Here is a 20489-nt window from a genome sequence, read left to right as displayed (position 1 = left end):
CATAATGTTCCATTCATAAAGAATGAAGGCTTTATTGTCATAACGTCTATCATAAGAATTGGGCATTTACATTATTATGTGTGTGTTATAAAGATTACACCTTTATACTTTTCTTTATAGGCCTATTATAAAAATGAAACTGCAACATTATAAGACTCTATAATAAGGATTTGGTCTTTATATCAATATACGTAGACCTGTCGTGAATTGGACATTTGTATCAGTATAGGTCTATTGTATTAATAAAGGTTCTATTTCATTATAGAGCCATTATTTTCAGTGCAATTTTATAGATATTTTGTTTTATTCTAATATGTCTTTCCTTTGATAATGATCCATCTATACTTCACACAGATGCTAAAAATACAAATTATTATTTGAATACTTTTGTATATGCAGAGATTGAGAGTAGGCTAGGATCTATGCTCATTTTCTTCATCAACTTTAAATTCTACTATATTTGTAGTTTTGTGTAGTAGTGGTTTGACTATGCACTGCATTCATTTGCTTACTTATCTACATATTTATTTACATTTATTTCTTATAAGAAACATATGCGAAAAATGTTGAATAGGTTGTAAAAACATTCTCGAGTACGAATGAATATATTTATTCATATTATATTCAATATTTCATTTACATAATATCTTTCAGAATAATGCTGTCGTTAGTTGCAGCAATGCTGAGCAAACGAATACATCCGGTTGTAGCAAAAGAATGGGATTTTATTGCAAGAGAAGAAAGCAGTGCAGCTTACGCACCACAAAGGGCTTGTTCTCTCTCTCTCTGTTATAAAATTGGCATCTGCTAAAACCAAAATGAAAAAAAGGAAAACTCTAGAAAGAACTTTGCTGATAAAAAAAAACCCCAGCGCACTCATTACTTCCTCTATGAGTCTACTTTTCCCTGTGGCAAGCTACATCTGATTTGGTGACATTCTGAGAGATATTATTTTCATTGTCAGAGGAGAGGAGGTGAGGGTTGGCCTCGTGAAAGTTGCCAGTTACTATTTTGTAAACTCTCGTCCGAAACCCACTGAAAATTGTTCCAGAACTTTCCAGAACGACTGTACAGGATAAAGGTGGAGAGTGCAGCGTGCATAGAGGATTTTGTTGCGCTGCTGATGAGCCTTCTATGTAAGTGTGAAGTGGCTGACATATTGGAATTTTTTTTGCACGGGGGCTCATCCACGATTCATCTGTTAAAGTACTCTTATGTCAGGACCATTGTCCTGTTTGTTCTCGGGATCTACTTTTGAATATTTTAAAATCAGGGTAAAGACCTTCCTAAAATACATATCAAACATCCAAGATACAAGTATAAGTACGAGTAGATGTACAGAAATGCTCATTTATTCTTGAATTGTAAAGAGAGAGAGAGTTTATTATTACTAAGAGATAGTGACTAATAGACAGATGGAGTGTGCTGTGGAGGTGGAGAGAGACAGAGAGAGGAAATAGGTTTAAATCAAGAGCTGGTGTCAAATAACACTAATATGATCCCCGTGAAAACGGCGTAATTCCAAAGCGACGGCTTCTCCTACTTCAGGGTCGAACAAGTGGTCGTCACTCTTTCCTGTAGACCAAAGGGAATGTGTCGCAGACGGCCCTCTGACCGGGCTGAAGACCTCCCGTGATGGGCGGCGACACCTCCCAGGGGCGTGTTGCCAAGACTGCGTCGTCACCTACAAGAAGGAGAGAGAGAGAGAGAGAGAGAGAGAGAGAGAGAGATATGATCTAATGTAGACGATATTTATTAGAGTGAGTGAGTGGTTTCAATGTTTTGAATCAATTACCGTTTGTGGTAATAAAAACAACAAAAGGAACAATATGTTATTCATAAAAATAGTACCCGTGTACTGTACATTTGCTTCTGTGCAATAAAAGTGTCTAAAATTTACATACCCACACACATATGCTATAATTTATATATATATATATATATATATATATATATATATATATATATATATATATATATATATATATATATATATATATTCATATTACACTGTAGTATTACAGGAAAAGACATTCATATATATATATATATATATATATATATATATATATATATATATATATATATATTTATATGAACTGATTTATATAGAAATTCATGTTTGAGACGTAACAGAAAATCTGCTAGTTGTTGCACGTCTTTGTTGTCAGAGAGTAACGAACAGATACTGCTGATTTGTCAAATGCCTTACAATCGTTGGGGTTTGGAGTGGGCAATTCAAATGAGTGCCATACATCGAAGATCCTTATTGGTTCCTTTCGATTATAAGAGACCAATCAGCTGAGGTCTATGACCTAAGCAAGTTCAGTTTGAAGTTAATAGTCAGTAAGGGTTTGACGGCCGACGGGTTGTGGAGCATCTATAAGACACTGATCGGCGCGTGTCACCTCCGAATACCTTCCAACTACAATTGCTTAATTAAGTAACGTAATATTAGCAACAGGGCCCTGTGTAACTATTAAGGAAAGTACACGTGTTCATTGTATTTTACGCGTTTCATTTGTACTGGTAGAACCTATCTATGGCTGAGAATCAGGTCATATTTTTGGTGTCAGTCACGGGGTGTTGCCAGTACATAATAATTCACAGCGTAATTGTGAAGGTGAAATAAACAATGCAAACTCGAAAATCGGAGCGCGACGGCAGGAGTGCCAGACTGCCAGTACTAACAGTACCAGTGCTAACAATGATAGTGCCAAGGAAGAGGACAGTGTGAAAGAGCTGTCAACAAATATCCAACGTGCATTAAAAGAGTTGCACAAATTAACAAATGAAATACAAAATAAAAAGCCTGTCGACCCATCCACAATTTCGACTGACGCCGCGTCATCCCAGCAATTGCGATCAGTCGAGAAAATAAAAAAAACTGCCAGTGCTAGATGGATCAGTGCCTGAGTTTGATAACTCACGCACTGGTAAAGGTTTCCTTTCGATTGAGACCATAAAGTGTATTGAAAACGTCACAGTAGGCTGGACAGACAGAGAAAAAATTGTGCAAACAAAACAAAAAGTGACCGGGAGTGCAGCACGGCAAATCAGGAGTTGGGACGCCAGTCATTCCGCAGACTGGGGTACTTTTAAAAAACACCTCACTCAAAAAAAAAGTATACCTTCGTTTTACCAGACCACTGAGCTGATTAACAGCTCTCCTAGAGAGGGCTGGCCCGAAGGATTAGACTTATTTTACGTGGCTAAGAACCAATTGGTTACTTAGCAACGGGACCTACAGCTTATTGTGGAATCCGAACCACATTATAGCAAGAAATGAATTTCTATCACCAGAAATAAATTCCTCTAACTCTTCATCAGCCAGCCGGGGAATCGAACTCCAGCCCAGCGAGTGCCAGTCCACATCTCTACCGACTCACCCAACGAAGAGCTTACCTCCCAGCTTGCCCTACATACACCGAGAAGAGAAGACGGAACTAATGGAAGCCTACGACCCCATGTTGGCGGTTGGGAGAGTCGATTTCAGCATTCTGTAATCGAGCGGGTGAAGACTATGAGTCGCTCACCCCTGAAAGAGACCAGACTGTAGAGGGAAAAGAAGCCCTCTGCCTACGCATGCTGAGGCGAATTTTTCCCACCTCCATAGTGGGATTCCTTATTGGCGATGAGAGGACCTTAAAAGCCTTGCCGACGAAGGTTCAACTTCTGTTAGACCATGAACAACATCAGCAAGCAAGGGGGAGGGGGCAGGTCACCTCCCAAGCATTTGCTGCAACGGTTAAACAACCTGACCAAGCGAGTCCTCAGCCAGCCTCACCCACAATCCAGGGGACAGGGTCATGCACCCAAGGAAACCAGCCAGGAATAAGATGGTTGGCCGTTGCTGGGGATGTGGAAGTGACGGCCACATGAAGGCCCAGTGCCCCTCTCTCAGTAAGCCGCGATGTTGTTTTCGATGCAATGCAACAGACCACCTCGTGAACGCTTGTTCAAAAAACGACGACGGCCAGAGGAACAACACTCCTCCCCCCTACACCAAGAAGAGGAAGGGGAAGGCAGAGTGGAGGAGGAGTTGGGAGGACCCCCGACTACACCCTCATCAGGTCCAAACAACGACTGTGCCCCCGGAAGAGCAAGGGACGCCTTGTTGGGGAGTGAGGGGAGTCAACCAACCCCCCGAGAAGTAGTGGAAAGCTCTCCACCAACTGTCGGCTGCCCTCAATCCGCAAAGGAAGTAGCGGTGCCGATTGTGCAAATATGGGTGCGAAAGCGACAAGGAAGGGCATTGATCGACACCGGCGCAAGTGTGTTTTTGTTAGAAGAACACCTAGTGACAGGGTTGGTGCAGCCTATGAAAGGTTGTTTACTGTAGTTTTAAGTAGAGCAGGCGGCCATCAGATGGTAACCCAGAGGACCGTGAAGCAGCAGGTGACCATCAATGGGTGAGTAGTGACACATTCCTTCTATGCAGTACCACCATCACAAGTAGAAGGAATTTCAGTTATTTTAGGAACTGATTTTGTGGATAGGAACGAAATAATAATAGCTGGCATGGACGGGAAGGGGATCGAAGTACTGTATGTTTAAAAGGACAACGAATCCCCACAGAGGGGGAGAGACCAAGGTGCCTAAGAGTCTCCCTAAGGTCGAAGGGTGGTGGGGGAGAAGTACCCGCCTCCCCAGAGGCGGGAGATGTGGCACCACCCCTGACCCTCTCATCTCACCGTGACACCCGCAAGTAACTTACCGGAAGGCACCCTAGTTATGATCAGACCCCATCAGAAATAGGAAGATTTCATCATTCTGAGTCTGGGAGAGGTAATACACGGCGAGGTTAATGTGCCATTTATTAATGTTAGTGATCAGCGTATCATATTAGACAGTGGATCGATGTGCGACCTTAAACCTTGTGAAATAGCAGATGCTTCTCACACACTCACGACCTTGAGTAGCACACATCAGGGTCACTGTGAAGAACGTCTGGATAGACTCCTACGAACAGCTGCTGGGTCTACCCCTGTTACTTATTAAAATATTGTCAAGGAAATTATAGAAAGTTATCAATATGCAATCGCAATTGGCGACGAAACCCCAGGCAGAATAAATCATTTTCCTTTTGATATAGAGACTGGGAATCAACCACCCATAAGATCTAAGCCGTATAGAATTCCAGTTTTTTATCAGTGGGAAGTGGAGAACGAAATTAATAAATTAAGGGAACGAGGGAAAATTAGGGAAAGTGAATCTCCCTGGGCCTCGCCAATCTTGATGGTTAAAAAGATGAATGGCTCTCTTAGGCTATGTTGATTATAGAAAGTTGAATAGTATCACAAAAGACAATGCATTTCCAGTGCCCTCTATCGAAGGATTGTTGATTAAAGTCAGAGATAGTAAATTCTTCACCACCTTGGATTTAAATTCAGGTTATCATCAAATACCTATAGACGAGAGTAGCAAAGAAAAGACAGCTTTTATAGCTAATGATCAGTTGTTTGAATACAATTACCTTCCTTTTGGAGCAAAGAACGCTCCTGCGCATTTTTCACGGGTAAAGATGTCCGTATTAGCTTTGCTATTGTGGTATAGCGTGTTTGTATACTTAGATGACATAATCATAATAGGGGCTACAGTTGAAGAACATAAGAAGAACATTATTGAAGTCTTAGAAGCTTTAAAGCGACATGGTATGAAAATTAATCTAACCAAATGTAAAATCTTTCAGCAAGAAGTTGAATTTTTGGGGCACATCGTAACAGCTGAAGGCCTTAAGCCTTGTGCAGATAAAGTAGCAGCAATTAAAGAATTTCCCCAAGTGAAGAATGCAAAAGAAGTAGCCAGTTTCCTCGGGCTCGCAGGCAACATCATAAGTTCATAGAAGGTTTTGGTAAAATAGCGGGACCACTAGATTTACTGAGGAAACCGTCTGATTCTCATCGGGGACAGGAGGAAAAAATAGCTTTTCAAAAATTAATGAACTGTTAGCTTATGCAAAGTTCGATCGACCATTTCTAGTAACAACCACGCGAGCAGTATAGCTATTGGGGAGTAATTTCCCAAGTTGATGATGCATCACAAGCATTAAAAGGGCCAGAGAAGAATTACAGTACCTTCGATAGAGAGGCATTGGCGATTCTATGGATGCTGGAGAGACATTGCTACTTTTGCTGGGGCATAAAGTCAAAATAAATACAGATCATCGCCCATTGAGCGATTTATTCAAGAAAGGGGATTTAACCACTCGCCATGCTTGTTGGATCGAGCGGCCGTTAGAGATTGATATTTTGGGAATTGAACATATAGCAGGGAAAACAAATAAAGTAGCTGATGCTCTCTCTTTCCAGGAGTGCCATAATGGGAGTTACAACCCGAGCAGCAAAGAGAGGAACAACGACGAAAGAAACACTTGCATGCTTCAGAGGCACCCGATTTAGAAAGTAGGAATAACTCGGCAACTAAAGAGTTGGGGAGGGAGAGAAGGGGTGCGAATCGAACCAGCTGTGAGAACGAGAAAGCTGATCCTCCAGGAGGGTTAGCAAGCGGTTGCACTGAGAGTGAGAGAGAGAGTGTGACTGATTTGTTTGGTTGGAGTGTGGAAGGGGTGATGAGGGGTCAAAGTTCGAACCCTGGATTGAACAGGTTAAGACTTACGTAAGGGGTGCGAGTAATGAGTTTCCCGATTTCCTAACGGTGCCTATAGATATGTTCCTCCTTGAAGGAGATATCTTACTTTGTAAATATGAAAAGAGACTGGGCGATATCCGATCTCGGGTCGTCCTTCCTCCCTCTTTGGTAGAGAAAGCCATCCACATGATACATGGAAGTCCCTACGCAGGACATATAGGTATAGAAAGGTCCCTCAAGAGGGCACGAGAATTCTTTTTTTTGGGTAGGGATAAAAAAAGACATTGTAAAATTCATCTCCCAGTACCACATCTGTAATACCATGAAAACCCATAGACATACTATTTCGAAGGCTCGAATGTGGCCAGTGGAGCCAATCAACTTTGCCAGAGTATACATTGATGTTGTGGGACCCTTTCCCCCAGGGGACGGGCATTTCAGGTTTGTGTGTGATGGTGGATGCGTTCACGTGGTATACGCACACGTATGCGATGGTGGATAAATCTGCGATATCAGTTGCCAGAGCCTTGTGTTCATTTATAGTGAAGTTCAGCTGTCCCCGTACATTAATCAGTGACAATGGACGTGAAGTTATTAACGAAGTAATAAAAGACCTAACAAAAATGCTGAATGTAGACCTTTTCACGATCGCATCTTACTGGCCTTCAGCTAATGGTTTAGTTGAATCCCATAGCAGAGCAGTAACAAATATTTTGAAATATTTAGTAGCAGACAGTCCAAATGAGTGAGTAGAGATGTTACCAATGGCGGAACTTGCACGTAATACAGCATATAACGGCTCCATAAGAGATACCCCATATTTTTTAGTGTATGGACAGGACCCTTCATTGCCGTATACTGTGATCATGGACCCTAGAACTTTACCGTTACGTAGTGTCGAACAATACCGGGTGATTTCTGTAATCTGACCCGAAGAGTGTTTCAGACAATGCAGACGCTTTAGTTGAGGACAGATGAAAAGTATCAGATGAAATATGATCAGCCACTCCGCACGCAAACGTCTAAGGTACAAACAGGGGACAGAATCTACCTGAAAAGGCTGCAACCGAGGAAACATAAACTCGAATCGGCCTACTTAGGACCGTATTGTGTGAAAGAAATTAAAAACAACACCACAGTAATCCAGCGAGTACCACTTATCACACATGCATTCCATCGAAGAAGATGTCTTGATGTGGCACCTGAATAAGCCAGTACCCCCTTTTCCGGGTCTGCCTGGCTGTCTTGGGGAGGAGAGTGAGGCTGGTGTGCAAGCATGTCTGGGGATCATTAACAGTGCACCCAATGTGCATGCAGACGAAGGTTACAAATATTGGTGTCATGTGCTGTTGTGAAAAGAAAACATCATAAACGTGTCTGTGTACTTGCATTCCATGATCTTTCATTTAACTTTTTGTGGTAGATTTTATTCATGTCTATTTGATGTTATTTGTTCTTTTTATTCAATTTCAGTGATTTTTACCATATTATTTTGTCTTGATGATTGACAGTAATCTGGTTTTTGCCTTGTTTTGATTATCTGAACTGCAGGTTATTACAATCCAATTCTAAGAAAATTGTGTGTATTAATGTGTGGAGCTAAAAATTATTATTCCATTGATCCTATGTCTCTTTTTTTTTTTATTAAAAAAAATTCATAGCAATGTGATGCGTGGAATTCATAACACTGTAAATTTCCAATTGTAACCACGCAATTTGACCCTGGTTTGCTAAGTTTTAGTTTTTGTTTCTGCATGAGTTGTTGATAACATATGTCGGGAGGTATGGTACTCAAACGGCAGTGCACAAAAAGCAGAGAAATTAAAGAAAAAAATAGTGTTCTGAGTCCTGAGAGAAGCAGAACTTTTAGGGGGGAGTGGTGAACTGATCTATATAGAAATTCATGTTTGAGACCTAACAGAAAATCTGCTAGTTGTCTGCATGTCTTTGTGATTAGAGAGTAATGAACGGATACTGCTGATTCGTTAAACGCCATACGATTGTTGGGGTTTGGCGTGGGCAATTCAAATGAGTACCATACATCGAAGATCCTTATTGGCTCCTTTCGATTACAGGAGTCCAATCAGCTGAGGCATATGACCTAAGCAAGTTCATTTTGAAAAGTTAATGGTCATTAAGGGTTTAGCAGTCGATAGGTTGGGAGCTTTTATAAGACAGTGATCGGCACGTGTCACCTCCGAGTACCCTCCAACTATAATTGCATAATCAAGTAGCATAATATTAGCAACAGGGCCCTGTGTAACTATTAAGGAAAGTACACATGTGTTAATTGTATCTTACGCATTTCATTTGTACTGGTAGAACCTATATATAACCAAGAATCAGGTCATATATATATAAGTATATAATTTATATATATATATATATATATATATATATATATATATATATATATATATATATATATATATATATATATATATATATATATATATATATATATATATAGTCTTGGATGACTCTGGAAGAACTATGTGCTGGCCTGTCAGTGTACTTCCACTGCAGGTGCATTTGTGTTGACTCAGAGGTTTGCACAGTTGGATACAGAGAGCTTTTGATCATGATTTATGTGCATAGAGACAGCGTGATTGAACATTGACCTGGGGTCATCACATTTCCGGAAGAAATGATTGTGTGAGTGCATATGTGTGTTGCACCCCCAAATGGTATATTATCAGAGGAACAGTGACTCACAGCAGGACTTCGGTTTTGGTGGCTGGTGTGGGTTTTGCCTTGTGAAGTTTAAAGAACACCACCGTGACGACACCTTATCTGGGCCATAGGAAAGTGATTACAATAATTCATGAACACATATCTTTTCCAGACATTTTTTTTGGAAAGACCTAGTTGTGCTGCAGTGGAATTCCACTATGTCTCCATGATGCATTTTCCCACTCTGTTTCCAATGCGCATTTTTCTGTTCTGAATACTCATGTATTTTAACACCATTTCAGGTTTTAATATACTGATATGTTTCTTTTAACAGGAATTCTGGGTTCGTCTTGTGAGGACGAATATATTTGGAAGTGGTGTTGTTCTTTTACATAATATATGACATTTATTGTGGTCTAGAATAATTATGACCTTATTACTTGTTTGGTGACCAGGGTGTTAGTCACTAGTATTAGCTGGTTTAGAAGTATTAACCTGAATGTTTGTGAATCAGGATTTCCTCTTGTGATGATTTCCTTTTATAGGGGGTGGAATTTACTCCATTTCATGATCGTAACTTTTGCTGAATCACTCTCATTAAATTTGCAAATAAAGTCTACTTTTGTACGTCAGTGTTTAATTCCAGTAGGCCTTTGTTAAGAATAGGTTCAGTGAGAGAAGACGAAGAGGTAGAAGGAATTTGCTGACCCAGGGAGCCACTGCTACCAGAGACGTCTTAGAAAAGTAAGATGTCTGATTCTGTTCTTAAAACATAAACAGCAATAAAAGATGGCCCTATTTGACCTGGGGATAGGGTCATTTAACACACACACACACACATTATATATATATATATATATATATATATATATATATATATATATATAATATATATATATATATGTATATATATATATATATATATATATATATATATATATATATATATATATATATGCACACATACACACACACACACACACATACACACACACACACACACACACACACACATATATATATATATATATATATATATATATATATATATATATATATATATATATAGATGAGTAGACAGATAGATAGGTATAGACATGGAAAACAAGTTGATATTTGCTCTGACAACAATCAAATGAAATTTGATTCCAAAGAGTTCACAAGGTTCAGAATATTATAAAACTTCACAAACCTTCATGAAGTTCATTAAAATAGTTTCAGTTATGCGAAGGTCAGACCTTGGCTTATTGCTCTTACCTAACCATCGTGATGATAATACCCGTCGGTGATTTGTTGACGAACTGTTGCCGGCTGCTCCATGGACAGTTCTCATGTGGAAGACAATGACATCACCTGGCTGGAGAATAATAATAATAATAATAATAATAATAATAATAATAATAGAGAAGTTGTAACGGTGGTGAGAATGATTATGTTAGGTGGAAGTCCAGTTATGATTATATATATATAACATACACACACACACACACACACACACATATATATATATATATATATATATATATATATATATATATATATATATATATATATATATATATATATATATATATATATATATATATATATATATATATATATATATATATATGTATATATATATGTGTGTATATATATAAATATATGTAAATAAGGCCACAAATATCATTTAATATCCTTTAACATACCGCGGGAACATCTTACACCGAAGGGGAATTATAACTGATAAGTACTTCGACTCCCCGGGCAGGATTCGAACCTTTGCCAGGTTTAGAAACAACTATAGATTGTGACTTTGACCACCCGGTTATCAAGTCGGGTATTAAGTGACATCAATTCCGCTGAACATATTTTTAAGGTTCAGTGTATTGGATATTAAACTGTATTTGTGGCTCAGTATTTGAAAACACAATAAGCCACAGTGTATTTGATGAAATTTATATAAATGTATGTGTGTGTGTATTGTAATTGCCTCTTTAACCATCACACCATAAACACTTCCAAATCTTTAAACACCAATCTTCACCAGAGAGCAATGGGTGGAATCGTGCACACAAATACCAGAGTGTGAAAACTGATTCAAGAAGACAAACAAACACTGACAAAAACCACATAATATTTAGTACATAAACACTAGACAGAAATAACACCTCAACCTCTTAATACATAAATATACAAAAACACAGATACCCTTACACAATAATACCCAAAACAATTACACTATTACAAAAAGAAAACAACAGATCTACACTAACACTGGGGTTCCAGATAGCAGGAGAAAGTAAATAAGAAAGAATAACCAAACGACCTTACAAATTAGGTAAAATATTGTAATGAGGCCTTTATTATGATGTCGTGATCTCCTCAATAATTTCAATTAACCTCCACGCCTGGAGTAAAGCCCAGGTATGCAGGGATAAAGGGGCCCCAACGACAGTCGTGATGCCCACAAGCGCCGTAATCTCACTTATATAATAGCGACACCTTGCCATAGAAAGGCGAGGTCCCCCAGGCAGTAATAACTGGGCCGGAGGCGAAGGGGATATGCGAAAATCCCTTCAAGTAACGGAAGGACAGTCCAAAACGTGACAGCAATTAAACCTGGGCAGGTGTTCCCCACGTCAGAGGCAGAGGGCAAAAAGCAGCAGCAACCAGGCCAATAATAGTTGCAGTCAGCTACAGCTAACAATCCAAAACGCCTTGAGGAGGTGCCTCAGAACAGACTAGCTGCCCAACATCACTGGACCAACGACAATACCTCTCAAAGAGGCGGGTACGGACTGCGTTGCTTGAAAAGAAAAACAAAATTGTAACATCAGGAAAACAAGCGAAGGGCTGGTGAGGGGGAAACTGGACATCTTGCAGAATACTGCCAAAGCAGCTTAAAACAAAACTTACATAAATACAATTAGATTAGATAAAATAAATCAACAAGGCCAACATACTGACAACACACACACACACACACACACACACACACACACACACACACATATATATATATATATATATATATATATATATATATATATATATATATATATATATATATATATATATATATATTTATATATATATATATATATATATATATATATATATATATATATATATATATATATATATATATATATATACTGTATGTATATGAATTTTTGTCATATACAATGTGACCTTTATATTCACAAACACCAAGCCACAACCGTCATTCAATTCACTCAACTTCTGCAATGAACACCGGAGGATAATGTAGGAGTGATAAGCAATCTGTCACCAGGTGGACTCAAATCAAAGGATGGTTGGAGAACGACAACTTTGCAGTAATATATATATATATATATATATATATATATATATTGTATATATATATCTATATCTATATCACACACACACACACACATACACACACACACACACACATATATATATATATATATATATATATATATATATATATATATATATATATATATATATATATATATATATATATATATATATATATATATATATATATATATATATATATATATATATATATATATATATATATATATATATATATATACATATATATATATATATATATATATAGTGCCAGTATGTAGACTCCCAGAACTTTGACCCTGTAATTTCACTCCCAGTAAACTGAAACCCGGTTTCGTCAACACCCAGTAATTTGACACCCAAAATAAGCAGAGTGCATTTAGGAAGTATATTTTTTTAAATAGCTTAAGGCAATTACCCTATTTAGGAAATGGAAATGACATAATTTGATTGCTTCGTAAGTTGATGGCTTAGTTTACATATTTTTTTTTATTCAAGTATATAAGTAACATTTAGCAGTTGCATCCGAACTCCTGGCAGTATATAACCATGTCTCGTAACGTTCAGAGCGCCCGTGGATGGATAAAAAATTTATTGGAAGTGTGAAGTGAAGAGTTGCAAAGTTCTCCTACATACATACATATACAGTATATATATATACAGTATATATATGTATATATATTATATATATACATATATATATCTATATGTATATATATATATATATATATATATATATATATATATATATATATATATATATATATATATATATATTTATAAATATTCCATATATACATAGACACACACACACACACACACACACACACATATATATATATATATATATATATATATATATATATATATATATATATATATATATATATATGTATATATATATATATATAATGTATCTATCTATCTGTATGTCTATACACACACAGATATATATACACACACACACACACACACACATATATATATATATATATATATATATATATATATATATATATATATATATATATATATATATATATATATATATATATATATATATATATATATATATATATATATATATATATATATTGTGACAGAAGTGTCCAGTGTCTGTTCTTCAAATCAAACCTGATATCTAAGTGCTTGTCCCAGAAGTCTAAGGCACCATTTATATATGGGGAAATGGTCCAGTCTAGTGCACCATTTATATATGGTGACCCCGGAGTGTCCAGTGTCTGTTCTTTAAATCAAACCTGGTATCTAAGTGCTTGATATTTGATTACCAAACTTACCATTTATTCAACAATTATAGTTACCTCACAAAAGCCAGACACCTGAACCCTCATCACACATAAAAGACGACTGATTTCTCTAAAGGCAACAGTGATCCCTTGTAAAACTTATCAATCATGAAAGAAAGCAGATTAAGTTCGTTAAACAGGTGTGAGGTAAAATCTAAGGGCATCACTCCATTAACATTATAAAAGTTCAAATATTTCCATTTATTTCATTTCCCTGGTTCGAGCTCACTTCAATTACTTGAAGGAAAACATCTCACTTACCACTCTATCTCTAATTCAAATCAAAATTACTGGTGGGTCAATGAATGAAACTCTGATATAATATTTTAAATACAAAAATTTATTTCTAAATTCAAAGATTATACATGACATTTAACAGTCTCAGGAAATCTATTATTACTCGAAAACAAAACAAAATTGGATTAAATCTGAATTAATCATCAGTCAAAATTAAATCAGAAATTAATTTATTAATTCATCAAAAATTATTCAAGAAAGATTTAAATTGTTAAATAACAAAACTTGATTGAAAGGAAATATACTGTAAGTAAATTAATTCCCACGTGTTAAACAAAATAAGGCAAATAAATCAATCATATTAAAATGTGGATACAAAAGACACAGAAATATACTCTGCAAAAGATTAAATATCAAAAAATGTAAAGCAAAAATTAAGGCAATAGCAAACTCATCACATATATGTATAAAAGAAAAATTCTTCAAAAGATAAAGCATAAAACATATAACACGAAAAAAATATTAAAAAAGTGAAAAGGTATCTTTACATATAACCACTGCAGATATTATTTTAGTGCACTAAAACCAGTAATTATGTTACCATACCTTGGTACCAAATTGCTTCGTGTTTTTACTCAGGCGCCGTTACACACACACTTAATAAAATACACTGTTCAGATAACTCAGACACATTTACTAAGGAATTAATCAGTTAAAGAATATGAGTGACCATCGTCTATCTAAATATCAATTACGTTAAAACAGGACATTCGTAAAATCCCGAGAGCGAGCGAGAGAGAGAGAGAGAGACGCGGAGCGGAAAAACGCAGCTCCTTTCCACAACGCTTTTTGGTCTCTCAGTGTCGACTCCTCTGTATGGGCGTCTATCTACGTGGTAGGTCTAACCACAGGGTTTTGATCGAGTCCCAATGGAATGCATTACTTCAGCAGTTTTGAAAATACACGAACAACGACTGCCCTGTCCCTTCTCTCTCTACACACCTACCGTGCTCTCTCAGCTCAATGCATACGTCATCCTCTCAAACCATATAGCGTTTAACCACTAACTTTACGCTAACTCTTTTACGGCATACGCGTATCTGAAACAAAATCATACAGTACACAACAACACACAAATACATACGAGGAGATTACTGTATTATGAAAACCACAGCATAAGACTCCTCCCCAAGAAGATTGGTTATCCCGGGTTGAATCAACGATTCACAACGGGATAAGTAATCAGCAACCACGTTGTTCTTACCCGAGATATGCTGCATCTTAATATTATAGGGTTGCAAGCACAGAGACCACCGAGTGAGTCTCTGGTTGTGATTCTTGATCCGCTGTAAAAAAATGAGCGGATTGTGGTCAGACAGCACTAAAATTTCTTCATTCCTAGGTCTGTTCACATACACTTCAAACTTTTTCAATGCTGTGATTAAGGCTAGAGTTTCTTTTTCTATCGTGGAATACACTTTCTGATGCTTTTTCAGTTTCAAGACATGAAACATACGGGATGCAAAAGTTCACTTTCATCTTCTTGAAGCAGTACAGCTCAATTCCACAGTCAGAGGCATCAACTTGTATCACAAATTTCTTATTGAAGTCTGGAGCCCGAAGAACTGGTCTTGAAGTTAAAATGGCTTTTACCTTCTCAAAGGATTCTTGACATTCTGTAGTCCAAACAAACTTAGCTTTGGGACTAGTTAAGTCTGTTAAGGGGGCTACTACAGCTGAGAAATTCAGGGCAGAAACGCCGATAGAATCCTGCCATGCCCAAAAATCTCTGTAACTGTTTTCTAGTAGTAGGTGGGGTAGCCTTATGGATACCCTCTACATTAACGTTTACTGGAGCGAGAAGGCCTTTCCCAACTTCAAACCCAAGATACTGCACAGTTGCCTTCCCGAACTCACTCTTCTCTAGGTTGACTGTTAGTCCTGCTTCCCTTAGTTTCTTGAAAACTTTCCTCAGGATCTTCAGATGTTCTTCCCATGTTGTAGAGTAAATGACTATGTCATCCAGATATACACCTACTCCTTCTATGGACCCTAGCAGTTGATCCATCACTCGTTGAAACGTTGCAGGTGCATTCATCAGACCAAATGGCAGAACAGTATACTGATACAGTCCAAAAGGAGTAATAAAAGCTGACAGCAATTTAGCACTCTCATCTAAGGGAATTTGATAGTATCCCTTCAACAAGTCTATCTTGGAGACAAACTTGGCTTGTCCAACATTATCAAGTAACTGATCTATAAGAGGCAAGGGATAATTGTCAGCCACACTGATGGAATTCAGTTTCCTATAATCAGTACACATCCTAAATGAGCCATCAGGTTTCTTCACTAACACACATGGAGAACTGTAGTGACTTGAACTGGGTTCTGCTAATCCATGCTGTAACAAATATTCAACTTCTTTCTTCAAAACATCTCGATGATAAGGTGATAGGCGATAAGCTCTCTGTTTGAATGGTCTGCCATCTTCTTGGATCTTGATCTCATGCTTGATCAGATCAGTACGCCTAGGTACATCTGCAAACAGTTCTGTGAAGTTTCTAATCACTCCACACAACTCACCACCTTGCTCAACACTCAGATGTTTCAGTTTATCCTCCAAATTTTCCAAAATTGAAGAATTATTCATCTTGCTTTCAGCTCCCAATTCATATCCATCGTCGTCTTCTGTAGTTGAAGTTGTCTGGGTTATTGACACAGTTTCCATTTTGGTTTCTGAGAAGTAAGGTTTTAAGAGGTTTACATGTATCTTCCTTTTTCGTCTTCGTCTTTCTGGTGTTTCAATTACATAAGTTCTATCACTTAACCTCTCAATTATCTTATAAGGACCTTGAAACTTGTTGGGAAGGGGAAATCTCTTGACAGGTAAAAACACTAACACTTGTTGACCAACACTAAAACTTCTTAGCTTAGTCTTCTTATCATATCTCCTTTTCATTTTCTCTTGACTCAGTTTCAGATTTTCTAAAGAGAATTTTCTAATCCCTTCAATCTTTTCCTCAAGTTCTTTACATACTCTCCTTGGATTTCCACTTGATTTTCTTCCCAATTTTCTGCAAGAATTTTCAACGGTCCTCTCACTTCTCTACCAAAAATCATCTCGTTAGGTGAACAACCCATGCTTTCTTGATAAGCATTCCTAATTTCAAATAACATCAATTGTACACCAACATCCCAGTCTCTGCCTGACTCAGAACAATACTTAGTCAGCATACTTTTCAATGTCTGGTGAAACCTTTCCAAGGCTCCTTGAGTCTCTGGGTGATATGCAGTGGACAACTGTTGTTTCACTCCTAACAAGTTCATCACATCCTGAAACAGTTTGGAAGTAAAATTGGTTCCTCTATCACTTTGTACAATTTCAGGTATCCCAAACTTTGAGAAAAACTCCACTAGTTTCTCAGCAACTATCTTAGCAGATATGTTTCTAACAGGGATTGCCTCAGGATATCTTGTCACAGGACACATCAATGTTAACAGATACTCATGACCCTTCTTCGTCTTCGGCAGTGGTCCAACCATATCTATAATCACCTTGCTAAAGGGTTCTCCTCTAACTTCTATAGGCTGTAGGGGGGCTTTCTGAATGGTTTCATTTGGCTTTCCAGGTATCTGGCAGGTATGACACTCCCGACAGAACTTGCTAACATCTTTGTGAAGTCCAGGCCAGAAAAAATATTTCATGGTCTTCTCCACAGTCTTCCTAATTCCCATATGTCCAGACTCATGAGCTACTGCTACTACTTGCTTCCTCAATGGACGTGGGATCAAAATTTGATGATATTCACCCCATTCAGCATCTCCTGGTATATCTGCAGGTCTATGCTTCCTCATCAGCAAACCTTCCTTCAGATAATAACAGGTAGGAGTCTGTTGCATCTCTTCTTGATCAACAACTCTGAAAAACAACTCAGCTAAGGATACATCCTTCTTCTGTAGGTCCATTAGCTTCTCCCTTGTCACCTGACCAACTTCAAGGGTTGAGCTCTCAATATCTGCTAACTCAGCTACTGTAGTTTCACTGTTATCTTCAGGAACGTCTTGACTACTCAGAGTCTCTTCAGGGACGACAGCTTCTTCTTGGGAAACCTCTTCTTGGTCAACATTAGGGGAAACATCATTTCCCTGGAACAGCTCTTCCAAGCTCAAAGATCCTTCTCGAGTGGGTAAATCCTCAGTCTCTTCACTTGCAGGCATAGTCCTCTTCATACTCCTAGTAGTCACACAGCTAGGACTAATCCTCAATGGTTTATCTGTCACTATAGGACAAGGAACAAATGGCACACTACCAACTTCATTCCCTAACAGAACATGTACACCTTCAACAGCCAGTGTGTCCTTTACAGCAAAATCAACATCTCCTGTCACTAATTCACATGACAGGTGTAAGCAGCATATAGGAGTTACCTCTTCTCCTCCTATACCCTTCAAAATAACAGAATCTCCTGTAAGATTCTCCTCCAACTGGGAGTGAGCACCACGGACTACCACACTATGGTTGCTCCCTGTATCACGTAACACCTTGACTGGTACCTGCACACTTCCTCCTGGAGTTGTCAGCGTACCCTCATAGATATATGGCTTAAAAGCCTCCAAACTGCTCAGCCACTCACTGCTTGAAGTTACATTTCCACTGGTTGCTAAACATTCAGCTTGTTTAGTCTCAGTCTTCACTGGAGCTTGACTCCTCCCCACATTGTTCTTTGTAGTCTGTTTCACCTGGTCATTTCTTACTACTTGACCAACTGGTTTGGACTGCCAATGTGTCTGATGACACTCCCGACTGAAGTGTCCTGCTCTTCCACACTTGTAGCAGACAACATTAGGCTTCTGTAATTGCCTTGCAATATTATTATATGAGGATTTTACATTAGCTTGCTGAGGGATATTACCCTGAAATGACTTGGTATTACCACTTGTAGGATTCCCATTAAATCTGCTCCTGAAATTTGGGTGAGACCTAAAACCTGTGCGTTGATTCTGGTACTTGACATTATAGTTCCTTCTGCTGCTGATGATATTGAAATCCTCGCTAAGTGTAGCAGCTTTGTCAAGTTTATTCACCTCTCTCTCTCTCAGATAGGCTCTTATGTGTTCAGGAATTCCCCTAAGATATTGTTCAAGGACAACTAATTCTTCAAGATCTTCAAATGTTTTAACTTTAGCAGCCTCCAACCATCGTTTAAAACATCTTCTTACTTTGTACGCATAATCCAAGAAAGTTATCTGGTCATCCTTTCTCAAAGATCTGAATCTTTCATTATAATATTCAGTGGTCATCTGGTAAACTTGTAGCACATTGTGTTTGAGTACCTTGTACTCTTTACACTGATCAGCTGATAAGGCTAAATAGGCACTTCTTCCTTTACCAATGAGAACACTCTGCAACAAACTGACCATTTATCCTCTGGCCATCCCATTCCTGCAGCCACTTTTTCAAAGTGATCAAAAAACTCATCTGGAGCTTCTTCTGTAAACTTTGGAATTAACTTCTGCACTCTTGCTACATCAAATACAGGGTCTGAATCACCTTGAGTAGGGTTAGATGGTGTTACGGGCAATTCAGCTGTAGCTTTCAACCTTTCCATCTCTCTCTTGTGTCTAGCTATTTCTCTTACTTCTTCAGCAACTTTCTCTTCTTCTCTTTCTGTTCTTTCCCGTTTTTCTCTGTCTTCTCTTTCTCTTTCTGCCTGCATTTTTTCTCTTTCAGCCTGCATTCTCAGCTTAATCAAATTTCCTTCTGCTTCTAGACGTCTAAGCTCTGCTTCTGCATCACTTTTCTCTTTCTTTTGTTCATGTTTATCTACAAGTTCTGCCTCAGCTGCGTTCAACAATTCTTGAGCATCTCCGAGCTCTTCATCTATTTTACCAGAGTCCATCAATGCTTGGATTGCAATGAATTTTATTTGTGCCTTTATCATGTTGGCAGACACCTGACCACCACATGCTACTGCTATCTCACTCCACTGTGCTTTAGTCAGAGTGATTTCAGATAACTCTTGGATGGAGGGTTTGCTAAAAACTCTTGAACATCGAAGGGAGCCATCTTTCAGTTAATCAACTAACAATTCAATATGACAACAATTCAACACAATAAAATGCAAAAACAATTATATGGTCACTCTCTCAAAATGCAAAGAACAATTATATGGTCACTTCCTCACAAAATAAAAGAACTATATGGTCACTCTCCTAATAAAATATGTCCCTAACACCACCAGTATACACCAGAGTGATATTTGTGATCTGTTTTCCCAGGGTCTTGGGCACCACTTATATATGTGACAGAAGTGTCCAGTGTCTGTTCTTCAAATCAAACCTGATATCTAAATG

The 20489-nt window shown here is 37.9% G+C and overlaps 1 protein-coding gene across 1 annotated transcript in view; it reads right to left on the bottom strand.

The window, feature by feature from the left end:
- Positions 1-594: 594 nt before the first annotated feature.
- LOC136831340 (uncharacterized) overlaps positions 595-20489 on the bottom strand; it is an 88278-nt gene continuing 68383 nt past the window's right edge. The window contains exons 6-7 of the mRNA XM_067091636.1: positions 10522-10621; positions 595-1684 (exon numbers count right to left, since the gene is read on the bottom strand). Of these exons, the coding sequence (XP_066947737.1) occupies positions 1566-1684; positions 10522-10621 (219 nt within the window). The 3' untranslated portion in view covers positions 595-1565. The remainder of the gene's footprint in view (positions 1685-10521; positions 10622-20489) is intronic.

This window comes from Macrobrachium rosenbergii, chromosome 48 (genome assembly GCF_040412425.1).
Source record: "Macrobrachium rosenbergii isolate ZJJX-2024 chromosome 48, ASM4041242v1, whole genome shotgun sequence".
NCBI classification, from domain to species: domain Eukaryota; kingdom Metazoa; phylum Arthropoda; class Malacostraca; order Decapoda; family Palaemonidae; genus Macrobrachium; species Macrobrachium rosenbergii.
The sequence above is the reverse complement of the archived record's forward strand: the minus strand, read 5'-3'. Positions and strand labels throughout refer to the sequence as shown.